At 47.8% G+C, this 15010-nt stretch overlaps 1 protein-coding gene across 2 annotated transcripts in view; it reads right to left on the bottom strand.

Moving 5' to 3' along the window:
- The window catches only part of GFRA1 (GDNF family receptor alpha 1), a 264339-nt gene that overhangs the window by 175701 nt on the left and 73628 nt on the right, over positions 1-15010 (bottom strand). Inside the window, exon 4 of one of the 2 annotated variants that reach the window (XM_006879913.1) lies at positions 13412-13426. The exons of the other annotated variant lie outside the window; for it this stretch is intronic. Within the exon in view, the coding sequence (XP_006879975.1) occupies positions 13412-13426 (15 nt within the window). The remainder of the gene's footprint in view (positions 1-13411; positions 13427-15010) is intronic. 2 annotated transcript variants of the gene reach the window in all.

Below are 15010 nucleotides of genomic sequence, written 5' to 3'. Positions count from 1 at the left end.
AAGGAAAGGAAAGGAAAGGAAAGGAAAGGAAAGGAAAGGAAAGGAAAGGAAAGGAAAGGAGGGAGGAAGGAAGAAAGGAAGAAAGAAAGAGAGAGAGAGAGAGAGAGAGAGAAAGAAAGAAACCCACCAACCCAACCAAACACACCTACACTCACTGCCCTTGAGGTGATTTCAACTCCTGGCAGCCCTCCATCCGACTTGTGAGGCTGTGAACATTTACTGGAGGAGAGTGCCTGAGTGGCTGGGGGAATCAAACTGCTAACCTTCACTTAGCACCCCAAGGTATAACCCACACAAGCAGTGTTGTCAAAACCTCCTCCACTCCTGCCGACACCCCGCTCAAAGCTGAGCAAGTAAATACTTTCTGGTGCATTCCAGATCCAAATACTGATTCTCCCCCCAACTAAAGCTGGTGTGAGAAGAGAATGGGGAAGATGTTCGGGCTCAAGGACCTGAAAAGACTTGACTGTCAATGAGACCATCTGCTACACAGCAAGAACCCTGCTTGTCCTTTAAAGATGTAGACTGTCAAACTAAAACGTGTGTGCACACCCACACACATATACACACAGAGAATGCCAGTTCCTGCAAGTCTTGCGTTCTCTTCTCCACGTCTATTCCTCAAACACTCACGGAGCACCTACTATGTACTCAGAACATCACTAGGGGCTGGGATGTGATATAGAAGCCACAGTGTCTTCTCTCTTGGAGCGCCATGTATTGGTTGTGTGCAGGCTGATGTGAAGCCCATCTTGCACACAGAGAGGGGTGCTGACGGAGACCTGGGAGGTGTGGGAGCTCCGAGCTGGAAGCAGAAGTTCCTGCAGGGGTGGGGGTGAGTCAGAGGTGCACAGCAGAGAGGCCTTGGGCTAAGCTTTGCAGGGGGGACAAGGGACACGGGTGTAGCGAAAGTGGTTGTGTTATTGTTGTTATGTGCCGTCGAGTGTTTGCGACTCATAGCGACCCTCTGTACAACAGCCCTAAACCCTGCTCTGTCCTGTGCCAATCGCACTGCCTCTGACACACCCATCCCGATTACCCCAGTCACTTAATACCCAAGCTAAACTGTTGTCATGTTAGTTAAGAATATGGTCACACAAAGACACCAGAAGGAGTCTTGAGGAAATCTGACTCCTCCTTCCCCTCCCATCTGGGTAGCTTTACTCAGAGGGAGCCCCACAGGCCACCCCAGGCAACTGCCCTAGGCACACTGTTCTGAGGCCAGACTGTTGAATAAGAAAGCAGACACAGCGAAGCCTAATCTGATCATGATGAAAGGGGTGGGACAGAGGGGCAGGGGAGGGACAGAGGGGCAGGGGAGGGACAGAGGGGCAGGGGAGGCCCAGCTGGAGGGAGTCTGGCCTTAGTGTCCCCTAGAAGATAGCTGAGCACGCACATCAGCCACCTGCAGGGGACGGCACTGTGGAACGCACTGGCATGGATGAGGGTAACACTTTATCAACCAGCACAACGCATCCCAAAAGGTTCTACCCCCAACAAAAACATCTGTGTGAATCGACCATAGGTGTTCCGTGTTCGCAAAGCTCTGTGACTTCTGGCAATCCGGAAACAAGGGGGATGGGAGTCCCTGATATTGTGGGGCTCACACGGGCCCTCTCCCTGACTGTTGGGCTGGAGGGGATCAGGTGCACCGAGGCAGCAGTGGGAACTGGAAAGTGGCTGCCGCCTGTCTCTGCAGGCACCCCAGCTGCTGGCTGATTAATGGGGTCTCACTGGTGAGTCTCCACGTCTGAGCATTCTGTCTCCCTGCTGGGGGCCTGCCACCAGCACTGGATTCAGAGGGAGGCTCTGAGGGTGGCCAAACAGAGCAAAGCACTTAGCCAGTCTCCACTCAACCAGCAGATACATCACAGTCTCCCATCGGCCCCAGGACAAATGTGCTGGCTTGAAGGATTGCTCTATCCTGTCCCTGGTGAGCAGACATCAATCTAAGGAAGGTGCAGGGGCTGCTGGCACGCAACAGCTGCAATGTTCTAAACGGGCCAGTTGTTCTGTCCCTAGCACTCCCAGGTCACTTGCCCAGGCAACAGGATGAAAGCACAAATGTCCACACAGAGAAACAAGGCCCTCTGCCATCTAACGTCTGCTCCAGAAGAGGGTGACCTTCTAGAAGCTCATGGAGTGAGGAGAGATGGAGAAGTCACGAGTGCAAGCCCCGGTGTCATGTTTGCTTTGCTGTTTGTTTGGTATCATTGAGTCAGAAGTGATTCGTAGCTCACCCTCCAGCGGGTTTCCAAGGCATTCAATCACAACAGGAGAAGACGGCTCACCTGTGAAGCAGCGGGTGGATTTGAACCACACGCCTTTGGATTGGCAGCACAATTCCTTATCTCTCACCATCAGAGCAGAGAAAAAGCAGAGTGAAAACCTGCTGCCGTTGGGTTGATTCTGACTGAAGAAGATGCTACAGGACACAGCACAACCTCCCCACAGGATTTCCAAGGCTGTATAATCTTGTCAGAAGCAGACTGGTACATCTTCCTCATGCAGTACAGTAACTAAAGGCAGACTGTTGTTGTTGTTGTTGTGTACCACGGAGTTGCAAGGCTCCAGCGGAGTTTCAGAGGCAGTAATCACACGGAAGGAGACCGTCCCTCCCTCTCCAGTGGAGCAGTTGGCAGATTCGAACCACGTGCCTTTGGGATTGCAGCACAGATTATTACCACTAAGCCACCAGAGCTCGCTAGCTGGGTTCAAACCCCTGCCTCTGGCTAATATGAAACAGGAATTTACAGAGAATCAAGGGAAGGAGGCCAGCTAGGCCCATTGGCCATGTGGTGAAAGGAGGGGACACACAGGTAAGACAACTGTCTAACCCTAGTGGCTTACTAGATAAAGAGTTGAACTACCAACCCAAAGGTAGTCTGTTAGAATCCACCAGCATCTCTGAAAAAAAAAAAAATATAAGCAATCTCCTCCGATGCAATTTATAGCCTCTGAAAACCTAGCTGCTGGAGGGTCAGGTATGAGCTGGTTCTCACTTGACAGCAATGGAAAAGAGAATTTAATGTACATACAACTGGTTATACATAAAAATGTTACACACTTAGCTGTGTGCATCTACAAAGGTGAGTGCACAAAGAAAATAAAGAAAACTCTGACAGTGCAGGGGAGGGCCACAAAGAGCCAGATGAAAGAACTCCTAATACAAAGTGGATTGGACAGGGGGAGAAAATTGTGCAACAAGGAGTGAATTTTTTTTAAATTTTTATTTTATTTAAGTGTGTGTGTGTGTGTGTGTGTGTGTGTGTACCGTCAAATCAGATCTCACTGGTAAAGGAGGAGATTGCCCCTTCTTCTCCAGCAGAGCATCTGGTGAGTTCAAACCACGTACCTCTGAAATTGCAGTGCAGCTTCTTGCCACTAGGCCACCAGAGCACCCCGAATGAATTTTTTAAAGAGAAAAGTAAACTGGCGGGGGGCAGGGGAGGAGGGTGTCGAGAAGAAAATGTGCAACAATGAATGAATCCAAGTTTTCTGTAAACTTTCATTAAAATCACAGTAGAAAATGATAAAAAAACCCAACAACCCAACACATAATGACCAAAGCTGGAACAATTTAAAAAACAAAAATCAATGGTGAAATAGTGGATTATAATCTGAAGTACAAATCAGATATCCATGAGTCCATACTGACATAAATAAATACTTAATTAAATTAATAAATCAGAGAAAAAAAGGATAATTTCTCGTGCAGAATAATTTATGTACACAATAGGATTATCTTTAGATCTTTGGGGGTTATTTCTAAAACCCAATCGATGCCTGGCTCTGCAGACAGGCCCAAATTACATAAACCATGTTTTCCCCTCTACAGTCAAACAACAGGTCCCCAGAATGCCATGGGTGTGGGCAGTATTAACCCTTCAGTTGCCCCCAAGTACAGCACAGTCTCTCATTCATTCATGTTTTCCAGGGTCACGTCCCCAGGAAGAGCAGGAAGCTGCATGAAATGCGGTCCCATCACTGGAACTGAGAAGGGGCTTCCTTTAAGCACTTCTAACTGTAGCTGACCACAAGTAATTGAAAACACAGAAAACAAAACCACATCTAAAAGAAAATACCACTCTCTCCTTTCAATGAGATGGAACATTCCTTACATATGGGCAGTGCAGTATCTTATGTCTGGGTAACTATAGTGACTGCTCCCCACAGTATAGAGTATGGAAGAGGGGAGGGCGGGTAACCACATAGTGCAGAAATCTGACAATCATACTTCTGTTAGGTGCTCAAGGTCAACATCAAAGTCATGTTAACTGCATGCGTCCTTGATAGATGTGATGAAAATGGCACTTTATCGCAATGGTTTTCTTTCCTCCAAGTCTATAAATCCAGTCTACTCATGATAAAAACATTAGACACATTCCAAGAGAAAGACAAACCACGATATCTACAATAACCAGACCAGTGCTCTTCTTAACTGTCATCAATTACAAGGAGAGTCAGAGAAACTGTCACAGCCCAGAGCAGCCCAGGGAGACATGACGCCTTTAATGTAATGCATGGCAGTGTTGGATCCTGGGCCAGAAAATGGGGCACTGGGGAAGAAGAGTGAGCCCAGGTAACACAAGGGCCAGGCACTTGGCTGTTTACCAAAAGGTTTGGTGACTTGAACTCATAGCAACTCCATGGCAGAAAAACCAAATGACCTGCTCTCATAATGACTCCAGAGCAAGAAACCCTACCAGGCAGTTCTACTTGATGGAACCGACAACCAGACAACCACAAAGTAAAAGCTAAGGGAAAGCGAAATAAGCTTCGAACTTATCAACAATGGGTCATCATGACCTATTTATAATAAATCACACTGAGGAGGGCCTGAAGTTACACGGAGTGAAGCTTAGCATCAAGAAAAAAGAAGATTCTCACCACTGGGTCAACTGGAAGCATCATGATAGATGGAGAAGAGATTGTGATTGTTAATAATTTCAGCTTGCTCAGTCCCAAAATCAACACTCTTGGCACCAGCAGTCAGGAAGTCAAAAGACTAATTGCTTTAGGAAAATCTGCTGTCAGGGACCTCTCCAGAGTACTAAATAGCAAAGATGTCAGTATAGAAACTAAGGTGCACCTGAATCCATGCCATGGTCTTTGCAATTACTTGCTGCATCAGAGAGCTGAACGATGACCAAAGATGACAGAAGAAGAATTTTATGTCTTTGAGTTATGGTGCTGGAGAAGAGTACAGAAGATACCATAGACTTCCAAGAGAACTAACAGATCTGTTCTGGAGAAGGTAAAATCAAACTACTCTTTGGAGGCAAGGATTCTGAAGCTCCATCTCACATACTATGGGCTTGTAGCCAGGAGGGACCAGACTTTGGGAAAGGATATATGCTTGGATAGGTCAAGGGACAACATTGGAGAGGAAGACCTCAGACAAGATGGATTGACACAATAATTGGGATAATGAGGGTAGATGTGTCAGAGAGAGTGAGATTGGCTCAGGATAGAGCAAGGTTCATAAGGTCACTGTGAGTTGTAAGCAACTCCACAGCATATAACAACAACATCATAACACATTTACCACACTAATGCAAAATTTCATTAAGGTTAGAAAAATGGATGTGGGGTGTAGAGACATTCATTCCTTTATGTAACCTTTTGCCTTGGTTCTTTGGAAAAGCAGTTTAAGAGAGTTTTCCCATGAGTGGGGAGGGCTTATCTTTACGTTAGTTTCTACCCCCTCCAACGCTTAGTTACATTTCCTGGGGAACAACACGGTTTGTTACTTTTTCTTAGATCCTAGAAGGGCAGCCCACACGGTGATTGGTATGATTATGCAGGATTGGTCAATAGACTATGCAAATGAAGTGACTGCAGCCAAGTAGGCAAATGAAGCCTTTGTGGCCCACTGAAAGAGGGCTGATTAATCAGTTATGGCCTTGGTGAGCTAGCCATGCCTTGAAACTGATCAGAAATTTGTATATATGTATAGCTAGCAGCACAGAGGTTTTGGAGGGAGGCCAGAAAAGAAGAAGAGAGGAAAAAGTAGAAGGGGGAGGAAATGAGATAAAGAACCTCCTTAAAGATATAATATAGAGACGAAGGGCTGTAGCACTGAAAATAGTGACAGGTTCAAAAGGGGCCCAGCAGCAGAGGTGGTGGTGACAAACCCAAAGGGGCCCAGGGGTGGTGAGTGGTCCCAGAAGGAGGGCCTGGAGGATCCTGTCCTTAGGGGCCCACCAGCAGGACTACTCCACCAAGAGCCGCTGAGGGAACTAGTCTGCACTGAAGAAGGGGAAGACCCTGCCTGTGTGCTTCCTGAACCTGGACTGTAGTCTACTGCTGATACTGAGTTGGCGCCCTGTTCCTCAAGAAACCACTTAACTGTAAGCATGGTCTGTGAGTTCTCTGTGGCCACTGGAACTGATTATCGCACCTAGCAGAAAAGCAGAGGGTTCCCTGGGAAGGCAGGCCGAGATCAGAACTGATGAAGAGTGGAGAATGGAGGTATGTCCTTACCATAACCTCACGGGAATCAACTTGGGCGGATTCCAGTCATTATAAGTCCTGACGCCCCGTGAAGCCAGACTGGTTCTGATGCTACTTCTACTGGTATCACCAACCTTTACAGGTATATCAAGACTCTCCTTACTATCTTGACAATCTTGCTCTAAATCTAAACTTGTGATTTAAAACAATGAAGTCTATGCATTTATTTTTAAAGTTCTGGCTTGAATATTCACTATTTATGAACATATCATTATATCATTCCACTTTGTGCTTTCATCTTCTCCCCTGGATAGTCGAACGACTGGTTATAACATCTACCACATAAAGCTTGAGGGAAGAGTCAAGGTGAAAATGTGCATCAAGTGTCCAGCCCAAGGCTTTGAAGATGAGTGGCACACTCGTATCAGTGTCAGCCTTGTCACTGTTATTCTAACAGGCTACAAAAAGGGCAAATCATTATTTTTATCCATTATATCTCAGCAGAAGCACCTAAAAGCTCTCCCTGCTCCTGATATGGCAAACCTGAAGCAAAAGCGACTGAGAAGAGAGAACTCCACAACTATCCCAAACTCATGCGTTCTGGAACTGGAATATGCAATGAATCTGCCCCAAAGAAAATCCATCCAAGGTCACCGAGCCGACAAGGTCGCCGAGACGAGAACAGACGCCCTCCCTGAGCGTGATGAAGCACCTCGGGGAATGTGATTATTTAAATACGGTTACCGTTTGTTCCTCATACATCACACACACACATGCAAAGTGAATCCATGTAAAATTAAACGGCAATGTTGTTCCCTTTGTGTGAGAAAGATGGATGCATTTGCTCCGTGACTTGGAATATTCTGATCTGAACAGAGTCTGGAGCTGGTGTCCATACACGATAAAGATCACCAAAAAGGAGGGGTGACCAGGAGACAGAAACGCTTCCCATCATAGAGAATGTCCGGGCATTTCCCCTCACCCCATTTACTTGTTAACCACTTGGGACTCTTATCTAGAAATAGTTACAATACATTTCATTTATTCACTCAAACCCTACACATTACATGGGAAAAGAATCACAGTGCATTACATGATCAGAGGGGCCATAATTCAAGGCTATGGGGTCACAGTTTTATAACAGATGGGTTTCGGAAGTGGTTGGGAAAAAATCTCCAATCCAACCCAAGCAGTTTGACTAGGAAGTTTGAAACATGCAAAAAAGAGCTCGAGTCAAATGCATTATAAATGGCCGCGGTCCCTTGTCACCACTAGCCCACCCCAACAATTAACAGGCTTGGCTTGGCTGCCAGGAGCCAAACTATGATTTATTGTCCTCTTCAAATTAATGAAAGCAATGCCATCCACTGTGACTTCCAGTATTAATCCACGTGGGAAAGAGCCGAAGCTTTCAATGGCCATGTGAGCAGGCTGCACTTTTAAACCCAGACTCTTTTAACCTTAATTCCCAGCCACTAGGGAAACCTCTGCTTCCACCCACGTTCCCAAGACAAGAGTCAAACTGTGCAGCTTGAGAATCTCACATTGTACACTGCACTGTAGTAACACAAAGCCACATATGACTTCACAACAGACACAGGAGGCCCAAATGGGTCCTCTCACAGAAGAGCAAGCTAAGGTCAGAGGTCAAAGGAACTGCCTCAGCACTTCACACCAGAAGCAAAAGTCAAGTCCTCCAAGCCCTCCAGCCCTTCTGAGTTAGAGGCGATGCTGGTCAGAGCAGCTTTCGTTCCTTTGTTTAAACTTTCAGAAAAACATAAAAGTCCTAATTTTGTAGCCAATCAGATTTTTTTTGCTTCCCTTGAAAATCCTGAGGCTCTGCCAACTCAAAGCCCCAATTTCTGCCTTGCTGGGAAACTGGGGGGTCCACTTACATGACCGTAGGGGATGGACAGGCAACCTCCAGAGGCCACACCCACAGGGTTCTCTCCTTGTATTTCTGGCTGCCTTTTCTCAGCAGCATATTTACTGTGATTCACACACACACACACACACACACACACACACACACACACACACAGAGTAAGGTGCTCTGGTAGCCGAGTGGCAAGGAGCTGCACTGCTATCCCAAAGGCACATGGTTCAAGAACACCAGCTGCTCATTGAAAGTAGGATGAACAATCTCCCCCCGTGCAGTTAATTGCCTCTGAAAACCCACCTATATGTCGGCTATATGTCGGTTCTGACTCTATGGTACACGGCAATAACATATAGGTTGCTAAAGTTGTGTTGTTTGCCCTCGAACATAGGATACATATATATGTATGTTATTGTTATGTACCATGGAGTTGGAACCAACTCACATTTAAACCCTCCAGCAGGTTTTCAGAGGCAGTAAATCACACTGAAGGAGACTGTCTCATCTTTCTCCCAGGGAGTGGCTGATAGATTTGAACCTTTGTAAATATATGATACATACAGCACACATATATGTATGTGTGATAGAGAAGGTATAGTGATTCATTTTCTCGCCTTCCATCAGGAGCTCTGGGTTTCATTCCTGCCATGAACCTCACATGCAGCCACTCCATGTCTGTCTGTCTGTCAGTTGGAGGCCTGCATGTTGCCATGGGGATAAACAGAGAGGCGTGGTGATGCACTCAGGAAAACCTATGGAGTACAAAGATCTCATCTGCACCCGATCACGAGGCCGTCCCAGGACCAAGACACTTCATTCCATTGTGTCTGGGGCCACAAAGGGTCTGGGTCAGTCTTCGATAAGGACTCTGCCAGGAGAGGCCAATGCCATTGAGCACAAACTATCACGAGCAAAGCAAGCAGAAAATGGGTGCTTAGTAGAGGTGACCCGGCAGGGATGGGTCACCTGTTCCCACTGTCCAGGAAAGTGGACTCACCATCAGAAGGGCAGAGGCTGTGGGGGTCCCGATGTCAGCGCCACCTGAGCCCGCTCAGCACTCGGCCCCAGCGGTGACTTGACACACATGTCCTCGTCCACGTCCACAGCTGTCAGAGACAGCGCCACTCCCTCACTTTAAGCCCACCACTCACTTAACTGCTCTCACTGCAGACCACCCTGTCACTTGCTCCTAGTTCATGGCACACAGCTCTCTCCTACCCTGGACACTAACCGGTTCTCACCTAAGAACCTTCCCTCAGGAGTCCCTCTGCTGTTCCCTTGGGCCTCTAGTATCTTGGCCTTCTTGTCCCTCACTGGTCACTTCATCTAAAGCGGCCCTCCCAGCCACTGTTGCATCACCTGGTCTCATTTCCTTTACAAATTACTCCTTCTCTGCAATTATTTCTGTACCACCATCTCCCATCTCCAGTGGAGGTTATCAGTCCAGTGAGATGAGGACCTTTGTTGTCCTCAAAGCCTAGACTGTACCTGCATCTTATTTACCAGCTACAGATTAAATGGCCTTTGATGGTCTTTTGACCGGGAGAGAAGCAAATGTTCCCCATGAGCAAGACCTCAGCCTCCAGAGGAGAACAGAGGGGGAGGAAAGCTATGGCGTCTCTCCGGGACTTCAGTTCACAGCTCAGAGCAGAAAATCGACTCAAGGTTGAGATCTTTCCACGGGGTCTGCTTCCTCGTTAAAGCTCCCTGCTGTCTTCATGGTATTACCCTCATCGCCAAGCCACTCCCTGGGGTTTCTGTTCGATTTTCAAAATCAAGATTCAACCAACCGATGAGTATCCTCAAGGTGCTTCAGTAACTTCAAATGAGGCGTGCGCATGTGGGCCTGGCTCCATCATTAGGGAGCGATCGGCTGGAAAGTGTTCAAAACTCAAGATTCTAGATGTGTCTGCACCGATGCAGTTTCGATTGCATCTGAGGTTGTGAAGAGCAGTTCTACACCACTTGGGGATTTCTGAGAGCCATCCAGCATCTCCTGAGCTTCACGGACAAAGGGAAATCAAGGCTCCTTGAAAACATGCCTTGTAGCCCTGGAATTCACACTTTTGAAGGGCCCAGCTGTGGATATCACAAGCCCTTGACTGTCCTCACCCTCAGTGGGCTACACATCAAGTGGTATTTGCAGGTCAAAGAAATAAAATAAGCTATAGAAGTGCACCCAGCACAGGGGCACCCAGCAAGGGCACCAGGAACAGGCCACCCAACACAGGGCATCTGGCACAGAGGCACCCAGCATGGTGCACCCAGCACGGGGCACCCAGCACGGAGTACCCAGCGCAGAGGTACCTGGCATAGGGGCACACAACCTAGGGCACCCAGCACAGGGCACCTGGCACAGGGGCACCAGGCCCAGGGGCACCCAGCACAGAGGCACCAGCACAGGCAAGTGCAGGAAGAAAAGTGCAGCAGTAGCCAAGATACTGTCACCCCTATAGCAAGATTGATCTGTAGTGAAACATAAGACAACCCAATCCAGAGGCAGTACCTCCTGCTTCCTCGGAGAATGTTGAATGTTGTCAACTGCAAGCCGGCCTCCCTCCTCTGCCTGCCGGGGTGCACAGCAGCCCAAACACCAGATCTCCTCTGGGCAAAAGGGTCAACATTACTCACTGTGGAAAACACAGTTCCAGAGTGTCATCCCTTCAATCTCCCATGATTCCCTGACCACGCTGAAACAAGCTGGGCCCGAGTGCCCCAGTCAAACAGGAAGAACTGAACCAGCCACTCAGCCGCCCTGTGCTGGTGGATCTCAGTGGCCAGCACCATGGCATGTGCCCTTTTCAAGCCATGTCATTTCCTCTAAAGTGGGAAGCTCTGGTGGCCTGGTGAGTAGGGAGCTGTGCTTCCAACCCAAAGGTGCTGCCTCTATGGTGGTTTGAATCCACCAATGGCTCTGCAGGTGAAAGCTGGGCAGTCCCCTCCTTACAGCCTTGGACACCTGCTGGACGGCTGATCAGGTGTAGGTTCCAACTCGATGGCAGAGTGAGCTTTTCCAAGTGAATGTCTAGTATTCTGCCTCACCTCCACACTGGCAGGCCATGGCACAGGGCTAACACCATCAAAGAGGTTGTGAAGATTACATTTCATATTCTGTCTGCAAGACCCAAAATGATCTGGCCTTGTCTGATGTGACTGTCACCGGCTGTACGTCTCACTGAGCATGGATTTTGCAGGTTGAATGGTCAGAAATCAAAGCCAGGTTTGGGGCGAAGGGTTGGCGTGTTCTTTGGCATCATTTCAGAGAAAGCATCTCCATACAAAAGGATCTGTTAAGACCAGTGCCATGTAAGTAGTTCACAAAAGGGAGTTCAATTCCCTCCTAGTAAAATCCTAGTTAACGTACGGCAGCGTGTACTCTCCCATCATGCAGGGCAACGGGCAGCAAACGCTCCTCATCCAGTAGATGCTATTCCGTCTCAACAACCAGTGTTGTGTAGATGATTACAACTTACCCTATGTGTATCATTGCTACTGACAGGCAAAACCCATCCATCAAACGGCAAGACTGGTTAACAAAGGAGGAGACAACACAGGTGGTGTGATGGGCCCTGTTGGTACCCATCACAACGACCATGAACGCTCGCCATGGTGCCCAGGGAAGCCACATCTGACACCAACTCTTTCTCACCTTTTCTAGAAGCTTCACCACACCAGCTTCAGAAAGGCTACTGCGCTCACACACTGCACGTATCAAGAGGAGAAACACAGCTCAGCGCTGGGTGGTTACTGGCTTCCTGGCTCCTCCCCGAGCGCCCCATTGAACCCCCCATTTGTCAAGGAAGATGACTCACAAAGCAAGGGGGGTCTGACAGCAGTTCTTTCATTACACCAGCAGACCCGGCACCTTTTCAATTTTGCTCATCTCCTAGTCTCTAGCCAAATGGAACTTATTACTTCTAGCTGGTTGGGATTTATGAATTATTTATGAACATGGGTCTATGACTCAGACTCTGCACAAGACAACACAACAGTCCCCTCATTGGAAGCCACCCCTGCACTTCTACCTCAGATGGATCTTCCCCGTAACACATACTGAATGTTGAGGGTGAAATAACAGTTGTGAAAATATCGAGCCTAGAAGATTATTTGGAAGCTATTTACAGAACGCCTGGGTGTATTTTTAACTCAGTCTCTTTGATTCTAAGGCAGCCTTGGATTCAAGGAAGACGCAGCAGACGGGTGCTACAAACATCTTTCCCAGCTTGAATGCAAACAGTTCTGCCCTGCCACTTTCATCAAGTCGTTCCAAACTGTGATGGGGAAAAGAAAAAAGGCCTCCCCCCGCTTACTGTGTGTCTAGCAGGTTAAATGATGTCATGACTTCTGAGTCTCTTCTTGCAAGCCCAGGCACGGTGGCTATGCATCCCTAATGGGGGACTGAAACACAGCCAGGAGACTCCTGTCTCCATCTGCAGCGTCCCAGGACAGGTGATCTCGGCTGGTGGCGGGATAATAAGGCACTGCACACCCACTCCTCACCCTGCCGGAGGGCTGAAGGTGCATAGTGACCACAGAGCTATGCCCACACTGCCTTGACAGCAGCATGCCTGAGCTGTTACGTGGAGGCCCCCAAAATAAAGAAATAAACTAAAAATCAGAAGCTTAGTGTTACGCGCGCGCACACACACACACACACACACACACACACGCGCCCGCACGCACGCAGCAGTCAGTCCTGATTTGGAGCTTGAAGGATGGGCAGAGCTCGGGGTTATTGCCACAGGACTTCTGTCTGACTCTTCACCAGCCTTAACAGCCCCATAGCTGTCCTTGCCCCTTCCAGGGGCCCAGCACCAGAGCCCTCCCCACTCGCTCCTCCTCCAGGTCCACTTCTCCATCCTACAATCCAGCATAAGTCACAGGAGGAAGCAGAGCCTGGACAACAGAGGCTGAACAAGGCTGATGGCCCTTCAGGCCACCTCAGGCCTCTGTCTTCAAAATCCACATGACATTGCCACAGAGAATGCAAACCCCACAGCTTCTGCAAACACATGACAGCCTTGTTCCCAAAAGAGCCGGTCAAAGGAAAAAGCTGCATTACACAGGGAGACTTACCTTGCTGGAAAACATCTGTCAGCCCACAGGAAGCACGGGGGAGAGGAAGGAGAGAAAGAAAAGGCATATTAATAATGACACTGACAGCGAAAATGACCATGATCACAGCTAACACATGTTGACTCTGCTAAGCATTCTATGAGCAGTACTTACTTCAACCAAGAGGAAGCGGTTAAGAGCTAGGCCTGGAAGCTGACTTGCTGGGTTTAAATCCTGGTTTTAGAACTCCTTATGATCTGGTGGCCTAGTGCATAAGGAGCTGCACTGCCACCCCAAAGGCAAGCAGTTTGAATCCACCAACTGCTCCGGGAGAGAAAGTGGGGCAGTCTCCTCCCATGCAATTAACAGTCTTTGAAAATTTACTAGAGAATCAGCGGTGAAGTGGCGTTGACTCAAGAGCAATGAAAGAGTGAGAGAAGCTACAAAGGCTCTCTTCTGGCATGGTGCATTACGAGGTCAGATGTTCAAACCCACCCATTGCTTTGTGGCAAAAAGATAACAGGCAAGAAAGACTGCTTGGGGGTCACCATGAATATGAACTGAACATATGACAATGGGTTGGGCTTTAGTTTAAACTACAAAATAGATGGGAAAGCTGGAGAGACTAGGGAGTTCTGGTAATTTAGTGGTCAGGAGTTGTGTTGTCACCCCAAAAGGAGGTAGTTCAAATCCACTCCATGGGATAAATAAGTGCAATCTCCTCCTGTGTGATTTACAGCCTCTGGAAACCTGACAGAGGATCAGCGATGAGTCAATTCCAACTCCATGGGACATAAAAGAAATGGCAACACTGGAAAAAGCCAACAAATCAAATCATAGCTTTGAAGGGTAGAACAGTTCCTGGCACATAGTAACCATGCAACAACTGGCAGCATATTCTTAATATTATTCACAGTGACCCTAATTATCAGTCTCATCTGATAGTAAGGGAAACGGAGGCTCCAGAAAGTTCAATAACTTGTCCAAGGCCATAGAGGAGGACAGCCAGCTCAAAGACGGAACTCAGCCCATCTGATGCCAGATACCATCTCTTGACCTGGCGAACTGCCCAACTCAGTTAATAAACACAGGGAACAAGGTCAAAAGGATAAACAGAGGAAACGACTACACATATAAAGTCTTTAAATTCTACAAACAAATGTTCATGTGAATTCTGTGCATTAGAACTCACAATGCAACGCGTTATGCTAATTCCCAGTCACTGTCTGCTAGAAAAGATGGAAAATACCCGCTTTTCAAACCCCAGCAAATATTTGAGAATCTTTTATACGCCAATCACTCTAGGTGCCACTGAGAAATACGCACCTAATAAACAAGGACAGAGAATACAGGATTAGAGTAAGGACAGGATTAGAGTAAGGACAGGCTTGAATGGGTACAGGGCAGGGGCTGAGCCAGCAGGAGAGTCCTGGAGGACTTCCTGGAAGAAGCAACTCTGAAATGGGCTACTCATGGATGCAGAAGAACTAATGTGGAAAAAAATGTAGGGGATGCATGACTCCAACTAGTCAAAATGAAAAGAAACTACCAGCTTGATCCAGCTTTCCTGGCCTGGTCATCTGGTCGTCCCTTTACTCTCTCTCTCTCTCTCTCTCTCTC

The sequence above is a fragment of the Elephantulus edwardii genome, unplaced genomic scaffold, assembly GCF_000299155.1.
Source record: "Elephantulus edwardii isolate Elephantulus edwardi_28Jun2011 unplaced genomic scaffold, EleEdw1.0 scaffold00006, whole genome shotgun sequence".
NCBI classification, from domain to species: domain Eukaryota; kingdom Metazoa; phylum Chordata; class Mammalia; order Macroscelidea; family Macroscelididae; genus Elephantulus; species Elephantulus edwardii.
This window is presented reverse-complemented; position numbering and strand designations above follow the sequence as displayed.